We start from the raw sequence: 24775 nt of genomic DNA on the forward strand, positions 1-24775 counted from the left end.
TTTCTTTCTTTCTTTCAAAATCCTATATTCTAAACAGTGTAGATTTTTCTAGAACATTCCTGCTGCACTCAGGCCTTTGCAAGCTTGCAAACAAACAGTTTTGGGCTTCCTTCAATCTTCTCTGAACCTTTCCTTGCAATGTCAGCAGTCGTGTGTGTGTGTGTGTGTGTGTGCTCGCACACACACACACACACACACACACACACACACACACACACACACACAGAAGCAATTCCCACAGACAGACAGACACTGTTTTGAACATGGAGAAGGCCCCAGGATGACAGCCCCTTTTAGAGAGACAGAAGCAAGTGTTTGCCAGTGCCCAAGAGATTTCGTATTCCAACAGAGAGGTGTTGTATATGTGGGTGCGGGTGGCGGGGAGAGTGTGTGTGTGGGTTTTGTTTTGCTAGGACTCTCCTGTGTCCTTCTCTCAATATGGTACTGAAGCCAAAGTAGCTTCCCTCCTCAGACCTATTTTCCCACCTGTCATCTCTGACTCCCATTTGATCCAGTGTTAAACCACTGAGCCAAGCATGAATGAGGGCATTGCTGCCTTCATCCGTAAGAGCCACATTTACAGAGTGACCTTTAGTCCCCTTGTGAAGTAGGAATACTTACTTTTTACTCTAATTTTAGAGATGAGGAAACTTTCCCACCCACTCCTTCCACCTCCCAAGTATGGTTGAGAACTATGGACTCCAGAGACATAATAGACTGGCTCATAGAAAATGCCTTGTTGTGTGGCATAAATCAGCTTGTGTGTCTCGTCCCACCTTTACTGAATGTGGGGGTAGAGTGCAGATAACTTTAGGGCACTGGTTCTCAACCTTCCTCAAGCTTAGACCCTTTAATACAGTCCCTCATCTTACGGTGGCCTCCAACCATAACATTATTTTCATTGCTACTTCATAACTGTAAGTTTGCCACTGTTATGAACTATAGTGTAACTTTTTTGAAGATAGAGATTTGCTAAAAGGTTTGGGACCAACAGATTGAGAACCACTGCTTGAGGAGAAGGAAGATTAACAGACTGATTTCTTGTGAATCCCAAGGTCTTCTAGGAGTTCAGGTTTTGTTTCCTCTATGATGACCCAATGACAGATCTAATCTTCTAACTGGGAGTCGGAGAGATGATCACAGAATTCGGTATTTTGAGTGACAGTCCCTGTTGTGAATAGGCACACGCAGGGCCTCAAGCAGGGCTTCAGTTCAGCTCAGCTCAGCTCAGTCCAGCTCAGTTCAGTTCCCTTCAGTTCTGACATGGAGCTTTGTTGAAGACCAAGGTGCTGAAAGAACTGTCAGTGCTTCAGATTCTTCTCTCCATGGCTTGTTGGGTTTTGCCGGCATCAAGTAAAGAAGATTCTTCCAGAACCTCGAGTTATAAGAAAGTGAGTTGTCAGCCTTCCATTTCAGAACTCTGTAGGGCTTCAGAAGCTTCAGCGATGGGGGCAGAAAAGTGAAGCTGCTGGCTGGAGGAAACTCGATCAAGATAATTTTAATCTTCCTCTCCACCAGCGCCTTGTGGAGTCCACTCTCAAGTTCCAGCCTGGTTCCATGAGCCAGGTAATTTTTGCTCAGGAGGATGATTAGCCGCCGGCTTTTTTCTATCAGTGAATGGATCTCATCAACAACAGCTGAAAGGTTAAGATTTGTGTCAGGTCAACAAACTACAGGGTGGGCACAGAGGAAAAACGATTCCACCATCCTGTTTTACAGTGTTTAACTTCTGGCTGCACTAACAAGGTTTTCTTTAAAATAAGCCATTTTTGTTTGTTATAGACACTCAGCAAAAAAAAAAAAAAAAATCATCTATGCAGCAATAATTGTGAGTACCCACTTAGCACTCACTGACACTATACAGTCTTTAAAGTTTGGTGTACATTGATTTATTTCACCATGACAACCACCTCATAGAAAGGGGTTGTTGTTTTCCCCTTTTTGCCAAAGGACAGAGCAACAAAGAACTCGCCTGTACCATACAGTTACTGAGTGACAGGCAGACTTAACCCAGATGCAAACAAAAACAATAACCTATGCTAAGCAAAAACACCCATTATTTTAGACCAGAGGCAGGAAAAGCTTGTCTTTAAAGGGCTGGGTACCACATGCTTCAGGTATATTCTTCTTTCTTACCTCAACCGATCACACAGGTAATGCACAAATGACCGTATGTGGCTGTGACTACTTAACATGGCTAGTCATACATGCCACGCCTTGCTCTAGACCCCAGGGAGTTCAACCAAGCCTAATGACAATTCGGCATTAAAAAAAAAAAAAGTCATTCCTTTTTACTTAGGAACTTCGAAGAAATACAAGAAAAGAGAACTTAGAAGAAATACAAGAAAACGGTAGTAAAACTATGGGTCCATATTCATGAAATAATGATGTACCTTCTGGATACCAAACCCATCAGTGTGGCCTGCGTCTCACAAGCGTGCTGCACCTAGTAAGAAGTAGCTCACCACTAGTCTGTGGTGCTTACTCTTCTCACTTCAAGGTGTTTTCCCTTTCCAGGGTGTAGTGAGAGGGGAACAGAAAGCTAGTTGTTCTTTACTGTTGTATTCTCTTTCCAGCCTAACTGAACACAGGTACAGTACATAATAAATATGGGATGAATGAATGAATGAATGTGACAAAATGACATTTGTGTTCTTTCCTCTTCCCCTTCTCCTCTTCCTCATTCCCCTCCTTCTCATGACTCCCCCTTCTCTTTCTTTTCCTCCTCCTCCTCCTCCCCCTCTTCCTCCTCCTCCTCTTCCTCCTCCTTTTTAGTTAATTTTTAGCAGGCATATGTACCATGCATGCATGTGTGTATGTGTACATGGAGTTCAGAGTCTGACACTGGGTGCCTTCCTCAGTTGCTTTCCATTTTATTTATTGGGACAGGGTCTCAGAAAAGGAAATGCCTTGCCCCTCCTCAGTTGACAGACCTATGATGCAGAATGAAAAATGTCCAAAAGGGAATGTCTGGAGTTATTTTCTCAATATTTATTACTGTGATAGTGAAAAATTGGTTAGCCAGACTGACATGATTTAACTATTAACTAGCCATCAACTGACTGGTCTCTGCTGCCTTAAAGGACTTTGGCCATTTGTGTGTTTTTAAGGTAAACAGATAATCATCTCATTAAAAAAAAAATCTCCATTAACTGTCTTCCAAGATTGCCTTTCTTACCTCCACCAGGCACCACATCTCTTTCAAAAATGCATAATTTGTATCCAAATTGTTTCTCCAGGACCCTGGGTAGAGTGTCCACAGCAAAAGTGTATTCTTCTCCATTCTCAGGATGACACTCTCTCAGGTAAGACACAAAAGCATCATATGTCTTGCCATCTAGGGAATAAGATGGACTCTGTTAATTCACAGGTAAGTAAAAAAAAAAAATGTGTGAAAGCCATATATAAAGATAATAAAATTATTGATTGTCTAATCTCAGATGCACACCAAGCAAACAATTTCCTAAACATCAACTTTAAGCATCTGCTTTGAGCCTCCTGCCATGGAGAGGGGTGGGGAATAATACTCAGGACACTGAGGTATATAGAGACACAAAGACACTAGGGAGTCCAGAAGACCCTCTTTCCAGGATTGGGGAGTAAGTCATATTTAGGCTCGTTGATTTCATTCAGCTCTACACACCACAACCTCAGGTTTGACTCTCTAAAGACCTTTAAAAAGTAAAGTCAAAGCAAAGTAACATAAAGCAAGAGACATAAATAAGACTGAGAACATACCGTGAGAGAGTAGAAGAAACCATAAGGATCTTGGAACAAGATGCTAGCAACAATGGAAAAAGAGACCATGGATTTAAATGAGAGCATGGTCTCTCTCAAGTGTGCTCCCATCAAACTCTTGATAATGGAGAAGTATTTAGATGGCTGAGAGAACAATGAAAAAATCATGTTGCTTAGCTAAGAAAGACAATTCCTTCTCCCCACTGGGTAACTACAAAATTGTGTGATTCTCCTTTTAGTTTCATGCAATCTATTGAGGAGATGGAGAAGACAAACACAACTTGAGAAAAATTGAAAGCAGCATGTTAACAGAAGAAAATCCTATGATGCAGACAAAGATGAAGGAAATAGTCTGGCCAGTAAAAGAGGGGGGGGCCTCAATGGTCATGCTTTCTGAACAAGGGAAGTTTTGAGTGATGTCTTCAATGATACAACTGATGTAGATAAGGAAGCGGGGTGGTTGGTGGCTGTTGAACAGTTTATCTCTGTCACATGAAAATGTAGTAGATAGCCAAGGAGTTGGATCTGTACTGATTGACTTGAAGGGTGGACATATTTGGGTTTTTATTAAAATGAGATGGAATGGAACATCTCTGGGTCTGTGCCTTAACATGGCATGCCACATAGCCCAGCTCTATTTCTTCATGATCAAGTTCACAAAACAATGTTTCCTCTTTCTGGCAACAGCTTGCTCAGCTCCTCTCACAGTATTTTGCTCCAGTGATTTAAGTCGGGACCTATTCCTGATATAAAACAATTGTTTGTGCAGAACTGCATGAATTTCAATTTATTTTTGAATGTGGATAGTGAGAATTTAGTAGAATAAAAAAAAAACCTGATTTCCCCTTTCCAAGCAGTTATCAATTGCAAATAGCTTCCTGGTTAAGAGGTGAGACTTGGTGTCCATTTCCCATTCTCACTGTCAGGATTTTGCCTGATTTGAACCTTTGCTGGGCTTTCATGTGCTGTTGTAGTCTCTGTGAGTTCATATATGGATCAGTCCTGTTATGTCTGGAAGACACTAATGATTGAATAGTATTTTTGATCCCCAAATAATGATATGATAATTATAATAATATAGATGGCCATTTAGGATAATAATGAGTCAGTTGGACCAATGTTTCTCAAACTCTGTGCATCAACTGGCTGTGTTTTAATACTCTTTGACTGATTGGTTCTTTTCATCTTTGTTCCATTATAGTCCAACACCAAGCATACATGTCTTACCACAGTGCTGTAATGACTAAAAAGTTTTATTTTCTGGACATATCTTCATTTCTGCCCTTGCCACAGACTGTATCTGTTCATGGACTTCATTTTTAGTAAAGCTGTTTAGAGCATTTTCTTGAATCTTTTTGTGACCTACCACACTAACTGTTAAAAGTATGAATTGAAAAAAAAATTAATGGAGCTGAGAAGATGGCTTAGTGACTGTGAGTCCTTGTAGCTTTTGCTGAAAACCTGGGTTCAATTCCCGGCATTCACATGGTGATTTAAGACCATCTGTAGCTCCAGTTCCAAGGAATCTGATGCCCTCTTCTGACTTCTGCAGGCTCTTATACACATGTGGTGCATATGCATACACTCAGGCATGCACATATAAAACAAGACCAATGAGCTTAAGCAATTTTCAAAGAGAAAAAAGATGTGTAAGGTGGGTAAAACAAATTGACAAGGGGAAAATATTATGGAAAATCAGAAGGAAAAAGGTCATTCAATGTCTATTCAAATACAAACATTAGTCTTTCTGAGCAGAGACCATGAAGAAAATATCATATACAGACTTTCCACCTCGCTGCCTCATATCTTTTCAAAGCAAGATCATACACCCAGAGTGAGAGCCAAACAAACTCCTTGTGCCTGCTAGCTGTAATATTAAAAACTGTAAGTGTGAAAAACAATGATGCAATCTTATAATCTAAAATAATAAAATAAATATTTTTTAAATCCCAGAGGAGCTGATATGAGAATCACTTTGCATCATGATGTTAAGGGGTCTTTTGTATTTACAGTCCCCAAATTAGATAGCAAAACAAAAAGACCTATTTGGGTCTCCTACATAGCCATACCACAAGCAACAAGACAAATGACAACATGGGGATATTTACCTTTCACATTGTAGATACAAGGCTAACCCCACCTAAGATATAAATAGTGTCGACAAATAAGAAGGAAAAAAGAAAGCCCAGTGCAGAATGGGTCAAGGGTGGGTAGGTTGAAAAAGGAGACACAAACAAATGTTAAGTGAAAGGAAAGGTTGCTTGTGTTTTATAACATCATAAAATGAAATACAAATTAAGACTACTCAGTCCCAAATCCTCATCTATCAAACTGACAGAAATCCAAGAGTGTGGGAGTGAGGCTATGAGGGAAAGTCAATTGTCACCTTTTGTAGGTGGAATGGTGATATAGCAGTGTGAGGGGCAAAATGGTAACACCTATGGAAGCAGCAGCTGCATCCCATCCCCTTTGCATTACCAGAAATCCCACAGAGGAAAAGGTCCCTCTGGCAAATGTCCCTACAGCATGAGTAGGAGGCAATGAATGGATGACATTAATCGCAGCATCCCTATAATAGCAAAACAAGCAAGAGCTCCAACACCCCTTGGAAGGCGAGTAAATACAGAGTAATGCTTACACAGAAATGACTTACTGAGGACCACTGGATGTGACAGCACACACCTGTAAGCCCAGCAGTTGGGAAATGGAAGAATGATGATGCACAATTATGGAGAGCCCGGTTTGGGCTCCATGAGACTCTTTCTCAAAGATAGACAGACAGACAGGCAGGCAGGCAGGCAGGACAACCCTAAAAGATGAGGGATTTCTTCAATAACATGGACAGATACACAAGGAATCATAAAGCAGAACTGAAAATAGTGACATAAGGTAACTAAACCAAGATTGGTTTATTGAAGGCAACATGAAGTAAGAATCCATGTCAACAGTTTCTTGGTTATGGCAGCAGGTGTGGCCATTGTAGGTATCAGAGACATGGGCAGAACAGGAGAAGGTCTCCTGCTGTATATTTACAAATTTTGAATTGGACCTCTATACATTTTTTTCTCTAAACAGTCATAACACATACACACATAAACAAAGACAACAAGTGAGGTTAACTTTTTAAGAACATAATTATCTTGCATTTTGGCGCTTTCTCATCACTTTTAAAAATATTGAGAAACACAGTGCAAAACCCACAGTAGCGGCTAACAGCTGGTGGGCAAGCAGATGAAAGCTGAGATGATTTGGCTTCTAACCCAGAGGTCTTCCAGTGAAAATAATGAACCAGGAAGACAGAAAATTCAATGAGAACAAACTTTATTGAGTGTGTGTCATGTATAAAGTATGCAGTGGTGTGCGTATAAACCCAACCAGATCAATAACAGCACAGGGTGTTTAGGAGGAGACAGCACACGGACATGAAACACCAAGAGAAAAACATCTGGAAAGTCACAAACAAGCACAAGACTGCACAGCACCCATCATGGCGCTCTACAGAGTAACTCCAGACCCCAGACTGTGAGCCTATCTCACAGATTGTTAGCAGTGTCATCAAAACGAGATGAAGACTAATGCTTCCTTTATTGGGTTTAGACAGAAAAACATAAAATAGGATGCCCTGGATTCACAGTATGTTACCTGTTAATGTCTCATCTCTTTCCACCAAGCGTCTGTAGAATAGAACTAAGTCAACCTTATAAATGACACACAAAGTCACCACACACACTACTGCCACAGAGATGAAAACTGCCACGATTATGCCCCTCACAAAGACATGGCCCGGGATATCAGCTATCTCTGCAGGAAAGAAAAAAAAGACACACAGAGAGAAACAGGAAGTCATGAATCAAAGAAATGTGACCAGAATTTCTAGTCATCACAATGTAGTTGCCAGTTTTGCCATTCACTCTGATTTGGATATGTCTCTCCATATGTTTTCATATTCCCCCTGGTTCCCCACACTCCTTATAGTAGTCTGCAGTGCGGATCTCTCTACTTCAACTTACAAATGCGTGCAAGGGTACCCAGAGACATGAAGTCAAAGCATGGCCACTCAGCCCATCTCTATCTGTGGAGTTTACATTTGTAGAGCAATTATATGCCAGTGTGGAACACAAAAGATTCCAACTCGAATCGCAGTTAGCGGCATGGGCAAATAGTACACGATCTTCAGCTGAGACACCCTGGACAGAGAAGTCTGGGTTTCCAGTCGGGCTCCATCAGATCCTTGAGGCTTCTAATTCCTAACATCTTCATGTGCCAAGTGAAAGTAATAAATAAACTCCTGCTTCATTTACAGTTGCTGAAAATTGAGACACTCACTCCACTGAGAGCTTATCAGTACCTGGTACACAACACTTGGGGCTTTAGAAAAATTCTAGACAAATGCCCTTTAAGACAGCTCATATCCCCTGGATCAATTCAGTTTGTAGTCACCATAGATAAACATGAAAGACCATAGAAGAGTATAAAGAATAAAAATAATTCTTAGCAGCCATCCAAGGAGGTGGTGATGGTCATACAGTAACAAAACCTTCTAGGGAAGCTGGAAGATGACTTGGTGGTTAAGGGTGCCTGGTACTCTAGCAGAAGACTTGGATTTGGTTCCCGGCATCTACATGGAGGCTCACCACCATCTATAACTCTAATCCCAGGGGATATCTGACTCCCTCTCCTGGCTTCTGTGGGCACAAGGCTTACATATGGTGCACATGTTTACCACTCACACACACAAATAAAAATAAATAAATCCTTTTTGAACCAGAAATTTTTATTTAGCTGAGATTATATTTATTTTCTCCTGAGACCAACATCATTTTACTGATTTCACAATAAACACCTTCATAATCATAATGATACCAATTTTTCATAAGTTTATACAATGCTGCTGTGGCTACATATATGCTACCTTTTTCTTTCCTTTTTCTTTTCATTCTCTTTTTTTGCTTCTTTTCAAGAGGAGATACTAATGATGTGGGGATTTCCACATCAGACAGAATAAGCAGGACTGAAGCTTTTGCCCTCTTATGTAGCATGCTTTTTGGAGATATGTTTCCAGTAAAATCAGCCATTCCATTAAGTATGCAGTTATATGTGTTTAATAAGCTAACTCTTAGAAGTTGCACACACAAGGGTCCCTAAATCTCTGAAAGATCTGTGGATTCCTGATGCACCAGACATAGGAAGATTCCATTCTCCAGGTGATATTTGTGAATTGAGAGGAGCAATGAGAGGCAGATGCTTCTGGGGTGGGTCCCAAGGATGTGGGAGGTGTCTGGCGTTGAGCAGTACCCAGGATATAGAAACATAGCCTCAGATAACCAAATCATCAGATTGGAGTGCCTCTGCTCCATAAACACATAGACCATGTAACTGATGCTCATTTGACCAGAGGGACAACAGAGGCAATCACCATGAAAGGGAAACACAGGGACCTAGGTCTATAAGCTGAAAGATTTGTCACCTTCTCTTGCTTTGTGACCTTAGATGGGTTTCTTCACCCATGAAACTTGTTGTGGGGACTGGGTAAAATCTCAGAGAAAGCTAGTAGAGTCTGTCAAGAAGAGCAATGCATTCCTTACCTTTTCTCACCAAGATGAAGCTTTTGGTGTCTGTGGCTTCCTCATTGGTCACTGTACAATTATATAAAACATTGAGATTCTTTTCATTAATATTCCGAATTCTCAGTTTTTTAAAAGCATGCAGTTTGCCTTCAGAAGTCCTGTAATGTAAGGAAATAATCAATCAACAGGCTTTGTTCATGACCAGCAAATCTACTCAGGAGAAATTATATGTCTACAATATTTAAAGGAAGCATCAACTGTGTCTTCCACTTCTGGTGTGAATTAAAATTAGCTTCCCTACTCCTCCAAGGAACAGCAGAACTCACAAGAAATCTCTCTCTCTCTCTCCCCTAATTGGAAATCATCCTATACTGTCACCTCTTCTAAGACCAGCCAATTTTGTATTCTGAATCTTTCATTGCTTTAACTGAATTCTTGGGCAGCTGGACTCTATGAAGACACAGTTTATTTAGTTCCCAGTCGAAAGGCTCTGGCTGGGTCCCTGAGCTACATCATATCATAGCAGCAGCATCTATGTATTTATGTATGGTCTCTCTCTTTCTCCCATGCTATAAAACCATCAGAATTCAATCATAGGAACTTCACTGTTGTGGTGATTTGAATAAGAATAACCTCAACGGGCTCACAGGTTTGAATAGTTAGTTGGTCAGCAGAGAGTAGAAGTATTTGAAAGGATTAGGAGGTGTGGCCTTGTGGAAGAAAGTATGTCATTGGGGGTAGGCTTTTAGGTTTCAAAGAACTCATTCTAGACCCAGAGTCTCTCTCTTCCTGGTGACTGCAGACCCCTATGTAGAACTTTCAGCTACTTCTCCAGCACTAAGTCTTCCTCTATGCTCCTGTGCTGCCTACCATGAAAATAATGAACTAAACCTTTGAAACTGTAAGCAAGCCTCAATTAATTTTTTTAGCATATAAGAGCTGCCATGATCATGGTGTCTCTTCACAGAATAGAACACTGACTAAGACCGCTGTCTAATCCAGTCAAATTACATTTGGAAGGACCCACCCTCTTAATGACACAGTTGGTTTAATCCTCCATTCCCAATAGATTCAAAAGATACTGTAGGAGTTCAAGATATGACAAATCAGATCCAAACTATGCATTTCTCAGTGGTTAAGAGAACAGACTACTCTTGCAGAAGACCTCGGTTTGACTATGTATGCCATTTGTACTTTTGTGACATGTTAATAAGCACAAAGCATTTGACATAGTTTTCAAAACTTAGAACTATGGCCCCATTTGATTGCTCTTTTAGAAGGAGCTTGGTGATTTGGATTCTGACTAAGTAGTACCTTGATAAAGTGATAAAGCATCACTTTGGTGATGCTAAAAATCCTCACCAAAATTCTCATGACTCTTTGTTTTCAAGCTTAGATCTGTACAGTAAATGTCTGCATGATCCATCGCCTTGGAACATGGTAATGATAATAATAAACAAATTATAATTACAGTTAAAGCTAACTTAAACATCCCATCAGCCACCCAGGAGCCCAGCGTCTCTACTGTCATGTGCACACATGAGTTTTTACAGCATTCACCACCACATCTCATACACGCCACATATGCATACCAAGTTGTCTTGTTTGTGTCTTCAAGCACATTAGGGTTTGATATGTCTTCTTTCCTGATGCTCCAATAAAATAGATCATTTTTATTCAGTAAAGCAGTGCAGTTAAGTTCCACATCTTTTCCTAGGTAGAAGTTGACAATTTCAGTTTTGAATTTAGAAATTTAGTAGGAGTTTCAAATACAGTCAATGTGTGATAATTGAATGTAAAATCATACCACATCCAGGAGAAAAAAAAATGGAAGAGATGCTTCATTTTAAATTTTTTAGAAGTACAATAAAGGAGAAAAATTATATAGTAATGACTAGTCATCACCAAATAATGCACTGACTTCTATTTAAATATTCACTTTTAAATCAATTCTTAAAATTGAGGGGGTCAGTGCATTTTTTTCAATCTTTAATTTGGTAGACAGTGTCAAGCCAATGTCTCTCTTCAACTACTAGGAAAACAAAATGGGTATACCATACAAACCAATAACTTAAAAAAGGAAAGGCATTGCAGCACAGGGGAAAGAACGAGAAATGGTAAAATTAAAAATGCAGTTAGCAAAGATCCCTCCCGTGTAAGTAAATGTGAGCAGCCACCTTATTTATAAGGAATTTGTTGGAGTTGAAATGAGCAGGAGTCTTATAAAGCAGAATCCATTCCTGTGGCATCTGGGGGCAGCTGCAAAGCTCATAGTTAGATCAGTGAGTAAGAGTTTGGATACATGAGGCTGTAGAACTTGATGGTGTCTCCTATGAGTTCATGGACCATAGGAAAACAAGCATTGCTCTACCAGGAAGTCCTAAACTTTCTCCATTCATTGCTCCCTTACAGCCAATAAACTTTTGTAGCGACTTGAGTATATAGGTCTATTAAATAGGTATCTAAATTAAGCATTGACTGAAAAATAAGACATGATGAAATGTGTTTTAAAGTGACTCTTTGTTATACAGATAAATTTACCATTTATTAAAGACAAAAGCAAAGCTGCATGTTAATGAGATGGTGTGCTTGTTCGGATTTTATGTGAGGGCTTAAATATTGGCTGAATGATTGGTAAGTCTGGAGTGATAGGGACCATCTTCAACATTGTTTCAAAATGTTCAAATTTTGGTTTTATAACCATCAAAGCTGAGACCACTTTACATAAATATGTAATCCAAAATGGCAGAATTATATTTAGGGTCATTTCAGAAATTCTATCCCAATCCTAAGCAAAAAATTCCTCCAACAATTTTTTGAATAAATTTCAAGTCTGCAACTCAACCAACCAACTTTAAAATGAAACACTCTAACACAATACAGTCCAAGGGTTCGGTAATTTGATACAAGCTATGGAAACACTAAAGATTTTTTTATTTTTTTGTAATTAGACTTCTATAAGACTAGAAATCTTTATATTCACAGTAAAACGTTTGCACCTCCTAACTAACACACACATCTTGAGCCTTGGAGGAAGCATATCAATACTCTTCCATGGAGATACATGGGAAGAAGGAATGCCCAGTACAAAGTGTGCGTGTTGTGTGTTTAAAACTGAGGCTGCAGTGAAGTTGTACAACTCTGGTGATTGCTCCTAGAAACATCTTGGCTTCTTTGCACCTTTGATTTGGATTTTTCTGTAATTGTGTATTCAGAAACCTTTTACTTTTGCCATTTTTTTCATGGCCCCACATTCACTTATACAGCCCCGTATATGGTCTCAACTCAACACCTTAAGAAGTTGCATTCTAGCAGCAAAGGTCTGCATCCACCATGACTGCAGTATTCTCTCCAACCCCAACTACTTAGATGCAAGGTGAATTAAATATAGCACATCTGCTTCCAACCACCCCATCTGAGTTCTGAGCAGACTGAGATAATTATGAATTACTGACCTGTGTGTCAGTTATTCAAATTTCATGCCATGGAGACAATATCCCTCTACCCTTGTTGGAGAATGTATCTCAAAATTCTCAAATCACTTAGCTCAACATCTGGTTTAGCATATGCAAATTTATGGCATCCCTTCTTTGCTTTTATTTTTAAGAGAAATTACTTAATTGTGCACACTTAAGATTTGTGTAGATCAGTGGTTCTCAACCTGTGGGTTGTAACTCTTTGGGCCATTCTGCATATCAGATATTTATATTACAATTCAAAACAGAAGCAAAATTATAGTTATGAAGTAGCAATGAAAATAATTTTATGGTTGGGGGTCACCACAACATGAGGAACTGTATTAAAAGGTTGTGGCATTGGGAAAGTTGAGAACCAGTGGCCTAGACAAATCCTAAAGGCACAACCAGTTCTATCAATGGCCAAATATTCAAACTACAAAACAAGTTCAAATCATATCTCCATAGCGTTATCACCAAATTTTCATATTTTGAAAAGTCAATAGAGAAAGTTAGAAAAAATCATAGCAAGAACCGCAGTCTACAAACCATAGACAGTCCCACTGACTTTTGAAAAGATGTGTCATTTAACTGGTCTAAAAGTGGCAATAGTCAAACAATGACATGCTTTTCATCATTTTGTAATATTCTCCAATAAATATATAATGGGTTGTATCAATCAACAGTGAGTAAATTTAGCCTTTGAAAACTCAATAATGGCCCCATTTATAACTTCAGAAAACACACATTGCAAAACATACCGAGTTCTACTTTAACAGTGTCAAACTTTGGTCCCAAAATAGCTGGAGTTATTTTACTGTTCCCTAAAAACAAAGCAAAACAAACAAAGCATTAGAATTTCCTCGAGCATATCTTGGACACACAGCGATTGTAACATGGTCATTTCATGTAATAAAGATTCGAACATAACATCTCTCATTTATCCATGATTATGTTTTCTTCAGTTCAAGTTACTGTAAGTCAACTGTGGCCCAAAAATATTAAATAGAAAAAAAAAACTTAAAATAATCAACTTGTAATTTTAAATTGTATGCCATTCTAAAATTTCCATCCCACTCCATCCAAACTAGGATACAAATTATCCCCTTGTTCAGTGTATTCATGTATTATATACTACCAACACAATTATCATGGCATCGTGGTACTTGTATTCATATAACCATTATTCTATTTCATCATGACCACAAAACACAAAAGTAGTGACACTGTTAATTTTGTTTCAGAATATTGTTAAGTTCTATCATTAATTATTGCTGCTAATCTCTTATTGTTCTAATTTATGAACTAAATTTTACTATGGGCATGTATGTATACAAAAGACAGTATATATATCAGGTTTGGTTCTACTCATGGTGTCAGGCACCCGATAAGACTTGAGTGTTATCTGGGGGCAACTGAAATCATTGCTATATATTTACTTGTGATATGCTTTTATTAACTTTTGTTAACCCAGCTCATATTATTGAAGCTTCCTTTTCTTTATGTGTATGTTCAAAGCACTGTTGAAAGGATCTTCCATCTAGTGTCCTTTGAAGTTAAACATTGGTTTCTGCTTAATGAAGCTGAAGTCAGAAGCATGTTCATCCAGGGAGACTGCTGCCAAGCACTGAGTAGACTAAATGTTTAAGACATAAAAGATGAACAATCCCACTAAGAAGTACCTTCCTACTCTACATCACTTCACTCCATCTGCCTTCCTCATTCTCTCACTTATATATTTATAGAATATAGTAAGAGTGGGATGAGCTGTATGAGGAATCTCTCCCAGGTAGCAGTACTACCCTTGAGAATGTAGGCATGTCCCAGATGCCTTACCTGACTCTGTCTGACCCTGCTATATAAGCCTGTAGGCCCAGAATCACTACTGTCCCTAGTGAATTCTGACCCTAACCAAAAGAATGCAAGCTTCTCCTTAGCTTCCTTACTTTGGAAGGAAAGCTTTCCCCAGAAATGTGCACACTTGTTGGGAGCATAATGTGAAGAGGCTTGCACCCACAGATCTCCAGGGAATGTTAAGCATACAAGATTGTCTTTCCAATGGGAAAGATAAAAAACATGTTCTTCCATCCAGAAAGCTGAGAATTGGAAGTGACTAACAGCCTGCTGGTCTGTGTTATCTGTTGGGCTAGGCCATATCAAGCTCTTACAATCAAGACTGGAGGTGGCTAGTAACCTAAATGACCCTGATAGCCAGAGGCTCCCCCAGACTCTCACAAACAGGACCAGAGGTAGCTAATAGGCCAAATGACCTCTATGCTATCTGTATGACCAAGACCAGACCAGACCCTTTGGCCCTTAAGCTAGTACAAGCAGCATAGCTATAGAAACCATCTTCTTGGGAACAGTGTCATGTACCTTGAGTTGAGTTTCAATGTAATTATGCTTCTTTGTGCAATAGGGATTGTATTACACAAGGAAACTTTTCCCAAATTATACTGGGTTTAAATACACTGGAAATAAATTGCTTGTGATTAAACTCCATGAAGAAGTCTGATCCATATTGATGAAGTCAATCTGTATCAAGTTTTCATTCTTATATCTTTGAAGGGTTCACTTCCCTGTATGACACCTACAGGGACCCCCCATATACTATGTTAATATGCACAGCCTACCAAAGCTGATAACCAGAGAGCACCAAAAACCACCATTGGCCCATGTTCTGAGGGAACCTTAGGAAGAAAGTAGCTAGATAATTATTTGCCTAAGGTCATAACACTATGGAAACTATGAGAAAGGATGTATGAGATGCTCCAACTAGAGTAGAAGTTCCATCCCTGGAGAGTATGTGTGTGAGTGATGCAGAGTCTTATCATGTCTTTAAGGAAGAAAAGGAAGAGTGGCAAAGATGGATAAGGGAAAGAAGAGACGTGAGACTACCAAAGAACTAGAAGATATGTACACAAATTGTATGTGTATATGTGGTATACAATGTGTATGTATGCAAACCGAGGCTGAAGAAATTAGAGCAAGTGATTGTAGACAGATTACAAGAATTCTGACTTGAGAAATTCAGGTATGGGATTCCTAAGATGTAGTTATAACAGGCACAACCATCCTCTGTGAAGTTAAGGCAGCCTAGTGGCCAGATCTTGTGGAAAGCATAGTGTTGTCTGATGCTGTCGTTGGAATATCCCCTATACAATTCATCTGGAAAAGTAGTCGCCCGGGCAACAGTGTTAATAAGATGGTATGTTACAGGTGGTCAAGTGATGAAGGTTCCTCCCTCAAGAACTAATTGTCATTATTGCCAAATAGGGTTAGTTGTTACAGGAGTGAGATTCTGATTAAAAGGATGAGCACAGCCCAGTTTTTTTTTTTTTTTTTTTTATCTCACTGATAATCATTTACCCTCAAGTTAAATGATGATGTAGCATGGAGGTCTTCTCAGGGCTGAGGAAGCTGTTCAGTGGGTGGGAGTTCTTAATGTGCTAGAATAGGACCTGGGTTCACCCGTGTAAACTTTCATCTGCTGCTAAGAAAATACGTTTTCAGCCAGTTTAATAGGAGCTCAAGATAAAGATTTTAAACCTAGACTTGAAGTAGTGATATAGTCTGTTGAGGGATATTCAACCACACTATGCACCCTGAGTTTGCATGTACATGAATTAAATAAAATTAACCTTGGGTCAGGAGGCTGTACTAGCAATTAGTTGACATAAATTAATCATGGAGCCTCAAAGGGCATCTGGGAGAGACAGAGAGAGACAGCAAGTAGTAGGGTGGGGTTTGAAATGTCCTAGGTTTTTCTGGTTTGTTGAAGTCTTCTGTAGATGCCAGAAAGGAAAAGGGTTAGCTAGTTATTCCTCAGCCTCTCTGAGGTCACATGTTTTTCACCCCAGCCTTTGAGTCTCGAGTCCTATTTAGACTTAGAATGATAGAAATTTAGTTAAAGCTAGAGTGGTGCCTGCAGGAGCAGAACTCTCACCAGGCTGCCACCTGAGCAGCCAGGCCTCTTCTAGAGAAGCAGGCTGGGAACTGTGGAGATGTAATTGCTGCCTGGGATAGCAACAGATTAAAGTACAGCCAGCCACTGTGCCAAAGTAAAAACAATAGTATTTTCAACCTCAAGGAGGTATTCTCTCCATCCCCAAGTAACTTCACAATGAAAGAAAGCTTCTGCTTTTCTTATATGCATTTGTTTCTTCCAAAAACCTTCTCTTACCTTTAGTAACTGTTATATTGATGGTCTTGGTGATGTTGTACTGTTTCCCATTGTGACGGAGAGAAAACACACAAGAGTAATAGCCCTCATCTCCAAATTCAGCATCCTTCTGGACCATTGGAGGTTTGACTATTTCCTTACAGTTCTGGTATTTTTAAACGCAAATTCAAATACTTCAAGTCAGCAAAGACAGTATTCTTGTCAAAACCATTCATATTTCTAAATTAACTGAGGATCTTTAGAGATAAAAGGAAACAGAACAGAAAACACATGTCCGAACAACTCACCCTCCTTCTACTGGAGCAGTGAGGTCCCCTCTTTATCATCATTGCCACTAATGAGGCGAGGGGTCTTATCACCACTATTATCTTGTTTCTCTTAATCTATTGTTCAATCACATTCAAAGAGACAGACAAAACGAAACAGAGACAGAATACTTGAATTTAAAAGAAAAAAAGTCCTGCTCACGTGAAGACTGTCTGTGAAACACAACTCTCCTTCATGAAACTTTGGGTCCAATTCTGTATTTAAGGGGGATGGCCCATGGAAATGTGGGCAGAATGACTCTAGGGGCTGAGAAGTTGCCAACTCTGAGTTCTTGATGTCCTGTACCAAAGGGCATAGATGGCCAAATCCATAGGCATGTTTCAATCTTTCTGTCTCTCTCCACATATACCATAATAATAAATAATAACAGTAATAAAGCCACTGTCTAAAAACCAGCCCTCAGTCACTCACTGGCAGATTCTTACAAGTGTAGGGACTGTGAGCAAAGGAGAGCTGACTGACTAACTTTGACCGTGTGACACAGTTCCCCCAACATACCTAACAAGGAGAATCGAATGCCACAGACTTTGTCTCATACTGGCCACTGCTGGTGGCCTCTGGAGCTAGACCCAAACAGTTACCCAAAAGTCTTACAAAATGCCCACGTGTACCTCATATTAACAAAGTGAGTATAAGTAGAATTTTATAAACCTAAGCAAGTTATTTCCAATATAGACCAAATGCTAGAAGGTCTTCCTTTTCAGTTCTAACCAGACCTTTTCTGATTCATGCTTGGCCTTATGGTCAGCTGTTTAGCCAAACCTCCCTAATTTACATGTACTGTAAAGTGTGTAAATTTGACAGGAAAAGAAGACAAGTCAACCCAAGACTGAGTTATGTGTTTAGATAACATATCAGATAAGAAACATCTTGAAAACTCACAGGTAAACATTATGACAGCAAGAGCTACGAGCACACTTCAAGGAACTCATCAATGACTCAGCTTCTTGGGGTTCCCCTGTCAGGTTTGATCTCCCACAGACATGTTGCGTATGTACATGAATGTGAATGCATACACTGTCTTACATATGATAAATATGAGACACAAGTGTGAAGAGCTCCTCCCCAGCAGCTTTTTAAGGAAATCTTACAACCCACTAAGGAAAAGGCTCACCAATGAGGCAAACAGAAAACAAACAGGTTAGGCACAAAAGAAATCATATTAGGTCACAGTTCGCACATTTAACTTATCATTTCTAAAAGAACAACAGGAAGAAATGCTGAGTTTCTGAAATGTTTGTTGTCAGATTTTTAACTTTCTGAAAGTATTGTTCTCCATGTTGGGAGAGTATAAGGGAGAGAGCGACCTGAGTTGGGGAATGTGTATCAAAAGCCAATCAATTAACCCTCTCTGGTCCAGTAATCCTACATTGATGGATTTTCATAAAGGGTTAATCATATAAGCACCTACAAATTTGTATAAATATCATTCATTATAGTCTATAAATAACAGTAAGACACAGGAAGCACACACATGTCTAATAACAATGACATCAGGTAGTTTAAGCCAAATCCATACAAAATTCAGTTTCCTCTTTGAAAGAAAGCTGTTCAAAGGTATGGGTGAATTATCACATGGTTTTAATTAGGAAAAAAAAAGACCAGTGAACAAACCACTTTTAAGGACAGATGTTTATCTAGGTCGAGAAATAAAAACAGCTGTGTGGTTAGAAGTGATTTTTTTTCACTTTCTTCAGCTTTATAAAAAAACAAACTCATATATTCAGAAAATATATCCATTTGTGTTTCCACAGTTTGAATGAATGTGGCAAAAGAAAATGAAAAACTCTAAACTAGCATTCCCAGAACTTAATGGAAAGAAAACTAAATTCCCAGAATTTAATGGAAGGAAAATGCAGGAAAGCAGATGGGAAGACGCTGTCACCATCACTTACTGAATACCTACTACAATACAGGGCGCTACCATGCTACACAGATGACATACATCGGCCCTTTACAATAACCATGTGGGACAGTATCTCACACAGGCCAAGTAAGCCATGGGGAGTTAAACCACTTGGTTTTAGCGACGGCAAAATGGTCCAGTGTCCTCCTATCCTCCACATGGAAAGTACTTTCATCTTGTTACCTTATACAGCGATGTGTGCTTGGTCGGCTCACTGTAGTTGGGGTTTTCACATGTTATCTGCAAAGATTTCTTGACTTCTACATTTCTATTTTTCACAAGTTTTTCAGAAAAACAGCTATGTTCATTTCTTTTGATGACAGTTAGGGTCCAATTTTGAAGATCATTTCTATGAAACAGAGGTATAGAGGGATTTTATAGCTTCTAGAGAGGTTTTGCAACTAATTCCAAACTTCTCATTTTACCCTCATTTCTATATGAAGAGATTTATTCATTGAGGTGAAAACTTTTTTCTGCCACCCCTTAGTTCAGATCAGAAAGTTTACAACTGTCATGGGGCGAACGGTAACACTCCAGAGAAGTCTTGGAATACACACAACATCACAACACATGTACATGCCACATACACACACCACACACACACACCAAATATATTACATACAGTCAGCTGTATGGCTTGTGTAGTAGAGCAACAAATGATTTAAACTTTATCTTTGGTACTGGATAAATTCAGAGATGCACAGACCAGGAGAGACAAGGATAGCCATAGTTACAAGAAAACTGCCAATCTTGTCTCTTCAGTGTGTGTGCCTGTGCACTGCATGTTCTATTTAAGGTGGTTTATTCTGTGGGTTTTCTCCTTACTGTCAAATAAACTGGAGTTTGGCACAGCCCTTGCACAACTGGGGTGAACTTCAGTATCTCTCTTGGCTGTGATTTCTCTTCTCAGAAGTCAGCCATCTTGAAGATAGCGATAAATTGCATGTTTTTAAACAAGGTGTTTTTTAAAAAAGTAAAAACATTTACAGTTGTATGTTTGTTTACACCACATTGGGACATATAGGTCCACATCCTAAAAATAGCAAACCTGTTGTTAAATTGTCCTGTGACCTGGGAAACATGTGTATACCTAGGCTCCCCCAGGTTCCCTTTACATCTAAGATGAGCTGGAGAGAAGGGAAATAAGTGGTCTGCTGCTCACTGACTCCCAGATATTTCACAGTGTCTGTATACAGGGGAGATGACCATTTCCCTCATGTTCAGATGAGAAAGCCAGGTCTTCAAGTAACCAAATAGCTTCCCAGTGTGCTTGTGTGTGTGTGTGTGTGTGTGTGTGTGTGTGTGTGTGTGTGTGTGTGTGTGTTTTACTGGATGGGACCAGGATGTAAATTCACACTGGTTTGACCCTAAGGAGCAGGAGTGGTGTGCAGGAAAATACTACATTTTCACACTCTATGCAGCCTTGCTGTTTACCTTGTATTGAACATAGAGAAAACCAGCCAGGGCTGGAGAGGGTAACCAACTGTCAGTTGCTGAAAGGGAGTGAGTAGGCAGCCGTGCAGCATAACAGAGCTCGGCCTTGGAAGGGGCTCACATTCCTTCCCATTGGCAGAATCCTCTTCTTAAGATTCCTCTTGGCAGATCACATTGTTGTCTCCCTCTGCAACTCTCAATTCCTAACACTCAGCAAATCTTGACAGTGCCTGCCTTGTGCAGCAACCCTTTAGAAATGCTGAACCAAGCAACACTCTGTACGTGCTGGCAAAGAGTGAGCTCAAAAAGACTGGTATGAAGTTGAGACCAAGGGAGCCAAAATCTAGGATTCCCCACTTCCCTGTAGCCTATGATCATGAATCGATGCCATTCTGATTATAGCGGCCCCTCTGGCTGAGTGCTGTGTGGGGAAAAAAACAAAACACAGCCTAAAGGCCCCTTGCTTATAGAGCACTTGTCAACATGTACATAATCTTGGGTACTAGCATCAGCAAGCTAAAACAAGATGAAAGAAGAAAAGAAAGGGGGAGGAGAGAGGAGGGAGGGAGAGAGGGATGAAATAAAAAGGGAAGGACTGATGCGAGGTGGTGGCACACGCCTTTAATTCCAGCACTTAGGAGGCAGAGGCAGGGCTCCAAAAGCTACAGAAAAACCCTGTCTCTAAAAAACAAAAACAACAACAACAACATAAAACAAAAAAGGGCAAGATTGTTATTTTCTTCTCTCTGGCTACACCTCCACCACTGAAAATTCTCTCTTCTGGATGACTCTCCTCCTTAGCTTATTTTTCTTCCCTTTATAAAACATTTTAATTTTTAAAATTCCGTGTGAATGCAAACACGTGTGTATGCACATATGCAAGGAAGCCATCTTGCACAGCCCAGAAGAGGGCGGTGGCAGCTGGAGCTGGAGTTCCAGGTGGTTATGAGTCACCCAACATGGGTGCTGGAAACCGAACTCGGGTCTTCTACCAGAGCAGAGCATTTTCTTAACCACTGAACTCTGTCTCTCCAGCCTCCAGTGCTCTAAAAAACACTGGGCCATCTCCGCCGCACTGATTCCCTTCTTTAAAGGTGACCGAGGCATGAGGTTCTTCTTCTGCTTTCACTGTATCTGAGGATGGTCGAGGAACCTGCTTCCATGTGGAAGCTCACTTATACCCAAAGCCATTGTCAAAGCTTCTTCCTTGCCATCGTGTCATGTCCATTCCATCCAACTCACCACCTTCCAACATATTTCATTCAGGGTTTTCTTTCAACTCTTCGGAGCCTCTCTGTGCCTCCATGCTGTGCTCTCATCCGCCCTCATTCTGATCATCCTTCTGTTGCTTCCTAAACCAGGCTGTGTTCTTGGCCCTCCACATCAGAAAACTCAAGAGCTAACACCCTCTGTCTCCATATACTCCCCAGGATGACCATAGGAGCCTCTGCCTCTCAAGTGTCCCTTTCTACCTCATTCAGAATAACCATGTCTTTAAGTTATGTCTCTGCAACTCAGACAGTGGAGACATGGTGTCTTCTCCATTCATCTTTAACTTGCTCTAGAAAGATTCAGTTGCAACCAATTTCTTATAATTATTGCTCTAAAATCGCCATAGGAACTGCACTGTTTAAAAACAACAACAACAACAGTTCTACAGCTTATTTCGGAAACTCAGAAGTTTCTGTGTCTAATAAACAGCTATGACCTCATTTTGTGAAAAACCACAGGAGTGAAAAGGGCTTTGCTGAGAAATCTCACTTCTCTCTCTAAGGCTCACTGATAATGATCAGGATTCACCCTAGAATAGAGAGAGGTTTCTAAAAGAAATCTGCTACCTCTCACAGCACAGTGGGCACCACCCACCTAGCTGTAAGTGAGCTTTTACAGATCAATGTCAAATATAAGATGTTTACCTACCTGTGTGTTCATGAAACTCTGGGTGCATATATTTATGTACATGCTCTCCTGCTGACTTGGTTACTAGTTGGTAGCTTGGTAACAACTATACCTTTTCCCCAGTAACCCTGTTTCTTCTTTTCCAGTAAGCTCTGAAAACTAGACTAGGGTTATTCCATACATCCTACACTTTCTCTGAAGTCTGAGGAGGCCATGTGGGAAACTGCCCTTCTTGCTCCTTTCTCAAGAGCCATATCATTCATTCTTAAATCCTTGCTACAGAACTTTAAAATCCACCTCAATCCTATCTCCACTTATCGTTAACAAGGATCCCCTAAAAGGAAATCTCATGAATGTAATCATTCATTGAAGTCACTAGGAAGATAAATACAGAGCCACTGGCTCAATTTTCCTGCATTGAAATTCAAGTTTCTGTTGAACTAAGAGCAGGGGAGGAAAAAAAATGCATGGGTTATCTGAGCTTACAAATGTGTATTTGGGTTGCTGAGCCAAAGCCAAGAGTCCTGGGAAATATGTTGAAACAAAATGGTTTACTCACCCCACTTGGGAAAAGTATGTTCCCTCATCCTCCAGCTCAACTGGCCAGAATTCCAAATCATAACTATTCAAAGTAATTCTGGGTGAGCTCTCAGTGTTCAGCTCTCTGTATCCATGTGAAGCGTTGCCTTTGAACCATCGTATAGTGGCTGTTCCATTCTTGTGCACGGATGACGATACGCCACAAGGCTTCAGATAAAAAGGCTCCCCCTCTATCGTGTGAATTTGTGGGCGGTGAATGCAATTCTCTACAGAAGATTAATCAAGGAAGGGGAGATAAAACAGGGCAAAAGTGATTTTTCACCCCTCCAGTATAAAAGTAAGAGCAGTGAGAAAGCTACAAGAAATCTCAGCATCACATTCCTATGCTGGCTTTTGTCTGAAAGAAGACCTACTGGAGATAAGACACTTTAAGAACAAAGATGAAGATAAAACTGATGGCTTCCCTAGACAGAAAGCTAGCTGTCAGCACATAACCAGCTTTCACTCAAAACAATGCACCGTGATCACATCTTAAAAGTATAATGCTTTGCAAGTTACTGCTAAGGACAGATAAAGAAGTCATAGCGTCACCACATTGTCCCAAAATGTCACCATTGTGGACTTGCCATAGAAAAGACAAGACATCTATGTGTGCCTTCTTCATCTATACTAGAACAAGCTTCATGTCCCTTGTGCTCAACCAGTCTGTCTACTCAAATCTAGGAAGGTTCTGGAGATATAACAGAGTTCTTGGGTATCTAAGCCCCTGCATCATGTTTCCATGTAATTAACCAAGAACTGATGAATGCAGAACACTCCTGACACGGAATCTCTTTCTCTTTCCATCTCCCTGTTTCTTAGCTGAGATCTGGTCTTTGAAAATTTACCCATTTTTTCATCTACACAGAATCCACCTAAATTGGAATTGTTGAACAATTCTCAACCCCCTACCGTCTTGGTCTTGAATGTCCTTACTCTTCATTTAGAAAATTACCAGCTCTTAAGTAAATGGAATATTTCCTTAAAACCATATACAAAATGTTATCTCTGTAGTTAGGGCTTATTGCTCAGAGCAACATCCTGGCTCTAACTTAACACTAACCACAGCAGAAGGAGGAAGTAGCTCAAATGTCAGATTGACTTCAAAGGGCACAAGTGACACTGAACATCAGCTTCTCGCTGGTGGTTGTAGCAGAATCTCTTTTTTACATTTTGATTCCCCAACACAGCTTTTCCTTGACAGTCAAAACAAGCTAAGTCTTTAACATTTCCTTAACTTTCCTGCCTTTCAGAGTCCTATGTGCTAAAGTGTACAGCTCATACAGTACCTGCTCTCATGTGTCTCCATCCTTTTGCACATCATCAAGTCTATGATGACTGTTCAGTTTCCTACATGCAGCAGTAGTGTGTTCTTTCCTCATTATTATGTAGTGTTCAGCCATGCTGCAATGTAACTACTCATTGTATACATACTGAGGACTTGGATTATTGTAAAAGAATCTATTGGATATTTGAAGTTATTTTAGGTTTCCAAGTGTTGATTCATTAAAAAAAAAACCTTCTATAAACATAAATACCTGTGCTTTGATTGATAAATGCATTAATTCCCCTTTGGAGATGGCCTCTATTTGAAAAAAAAAAAATAATAATGGGAGGTAGGGAGTTGGACGTCTATAATTATAAGGAAGCTCACATCTTAAGCTTTACTTTTGTTTAGCATTACAGG

At 39.9% G+C, this 24775-nt stretch overlaps 1 protein-coding gene across 1 annotated transcript in view; it reads right to left on the reverse strand.

The window, feature by feature from the left end:
• Positions 1-735: 735 nt before the first annotated feature.
• Positions 736-24775, reverse strand: part of Il18r1 (interleukin 18 receptor 1) — a 25295-nt gene continuing 1255 nt past the window's right edge. Inside the window, exons 2-10 of the mRNA XM_035453274.1 lie at positions 23069-23315; positions 19360-19525; positions 16944-17088; positions 13522-13584; positions 10898-11018; positions 9324-9463; positions 7381-7539; positions 3179-3337; positions 736-1637 (exon numbers count right to left, since the gene is read on the reverse strand). Coding sequence (XP_035309165.1) covers positions 1243-1637; positions 3179-3337; positions 7381-7539; positions 9324-9463; positions 10898-11018; positions 13522-13584; positions 16944-17088; positions 19360-19525; positions 23069-23315 — 1595 coding nt within the window. The 3' untranslated portion in view covers positions 736-1242. The remainder of the gene's footprint in view (positions 1638-3178; positions 3338-7380; positions 7540-9323; positions 9464-10897; positions 11019-13521; positions 13585-16943; positions 17089-19359; positions 19526-23068; positions 23316-24775) is intronic.

The sequence above is a fragment of the Cricetulus griseus genome (assembly GCF_003668045.3).
Source record: "Cricetulus griseus strain 17A/GY chromosome 1 unlocalized genomic scaffold, alternate assembly CriGri-PICRH-1.0 chr1_1, whole genome shotgun sequence".
Taxonomy (NCBI): Eukaryota; Metazoa; Chordata; class Mammalia; order Rodentia; family Cricetidae; genus Cricetulus; species Cricetulus griseus.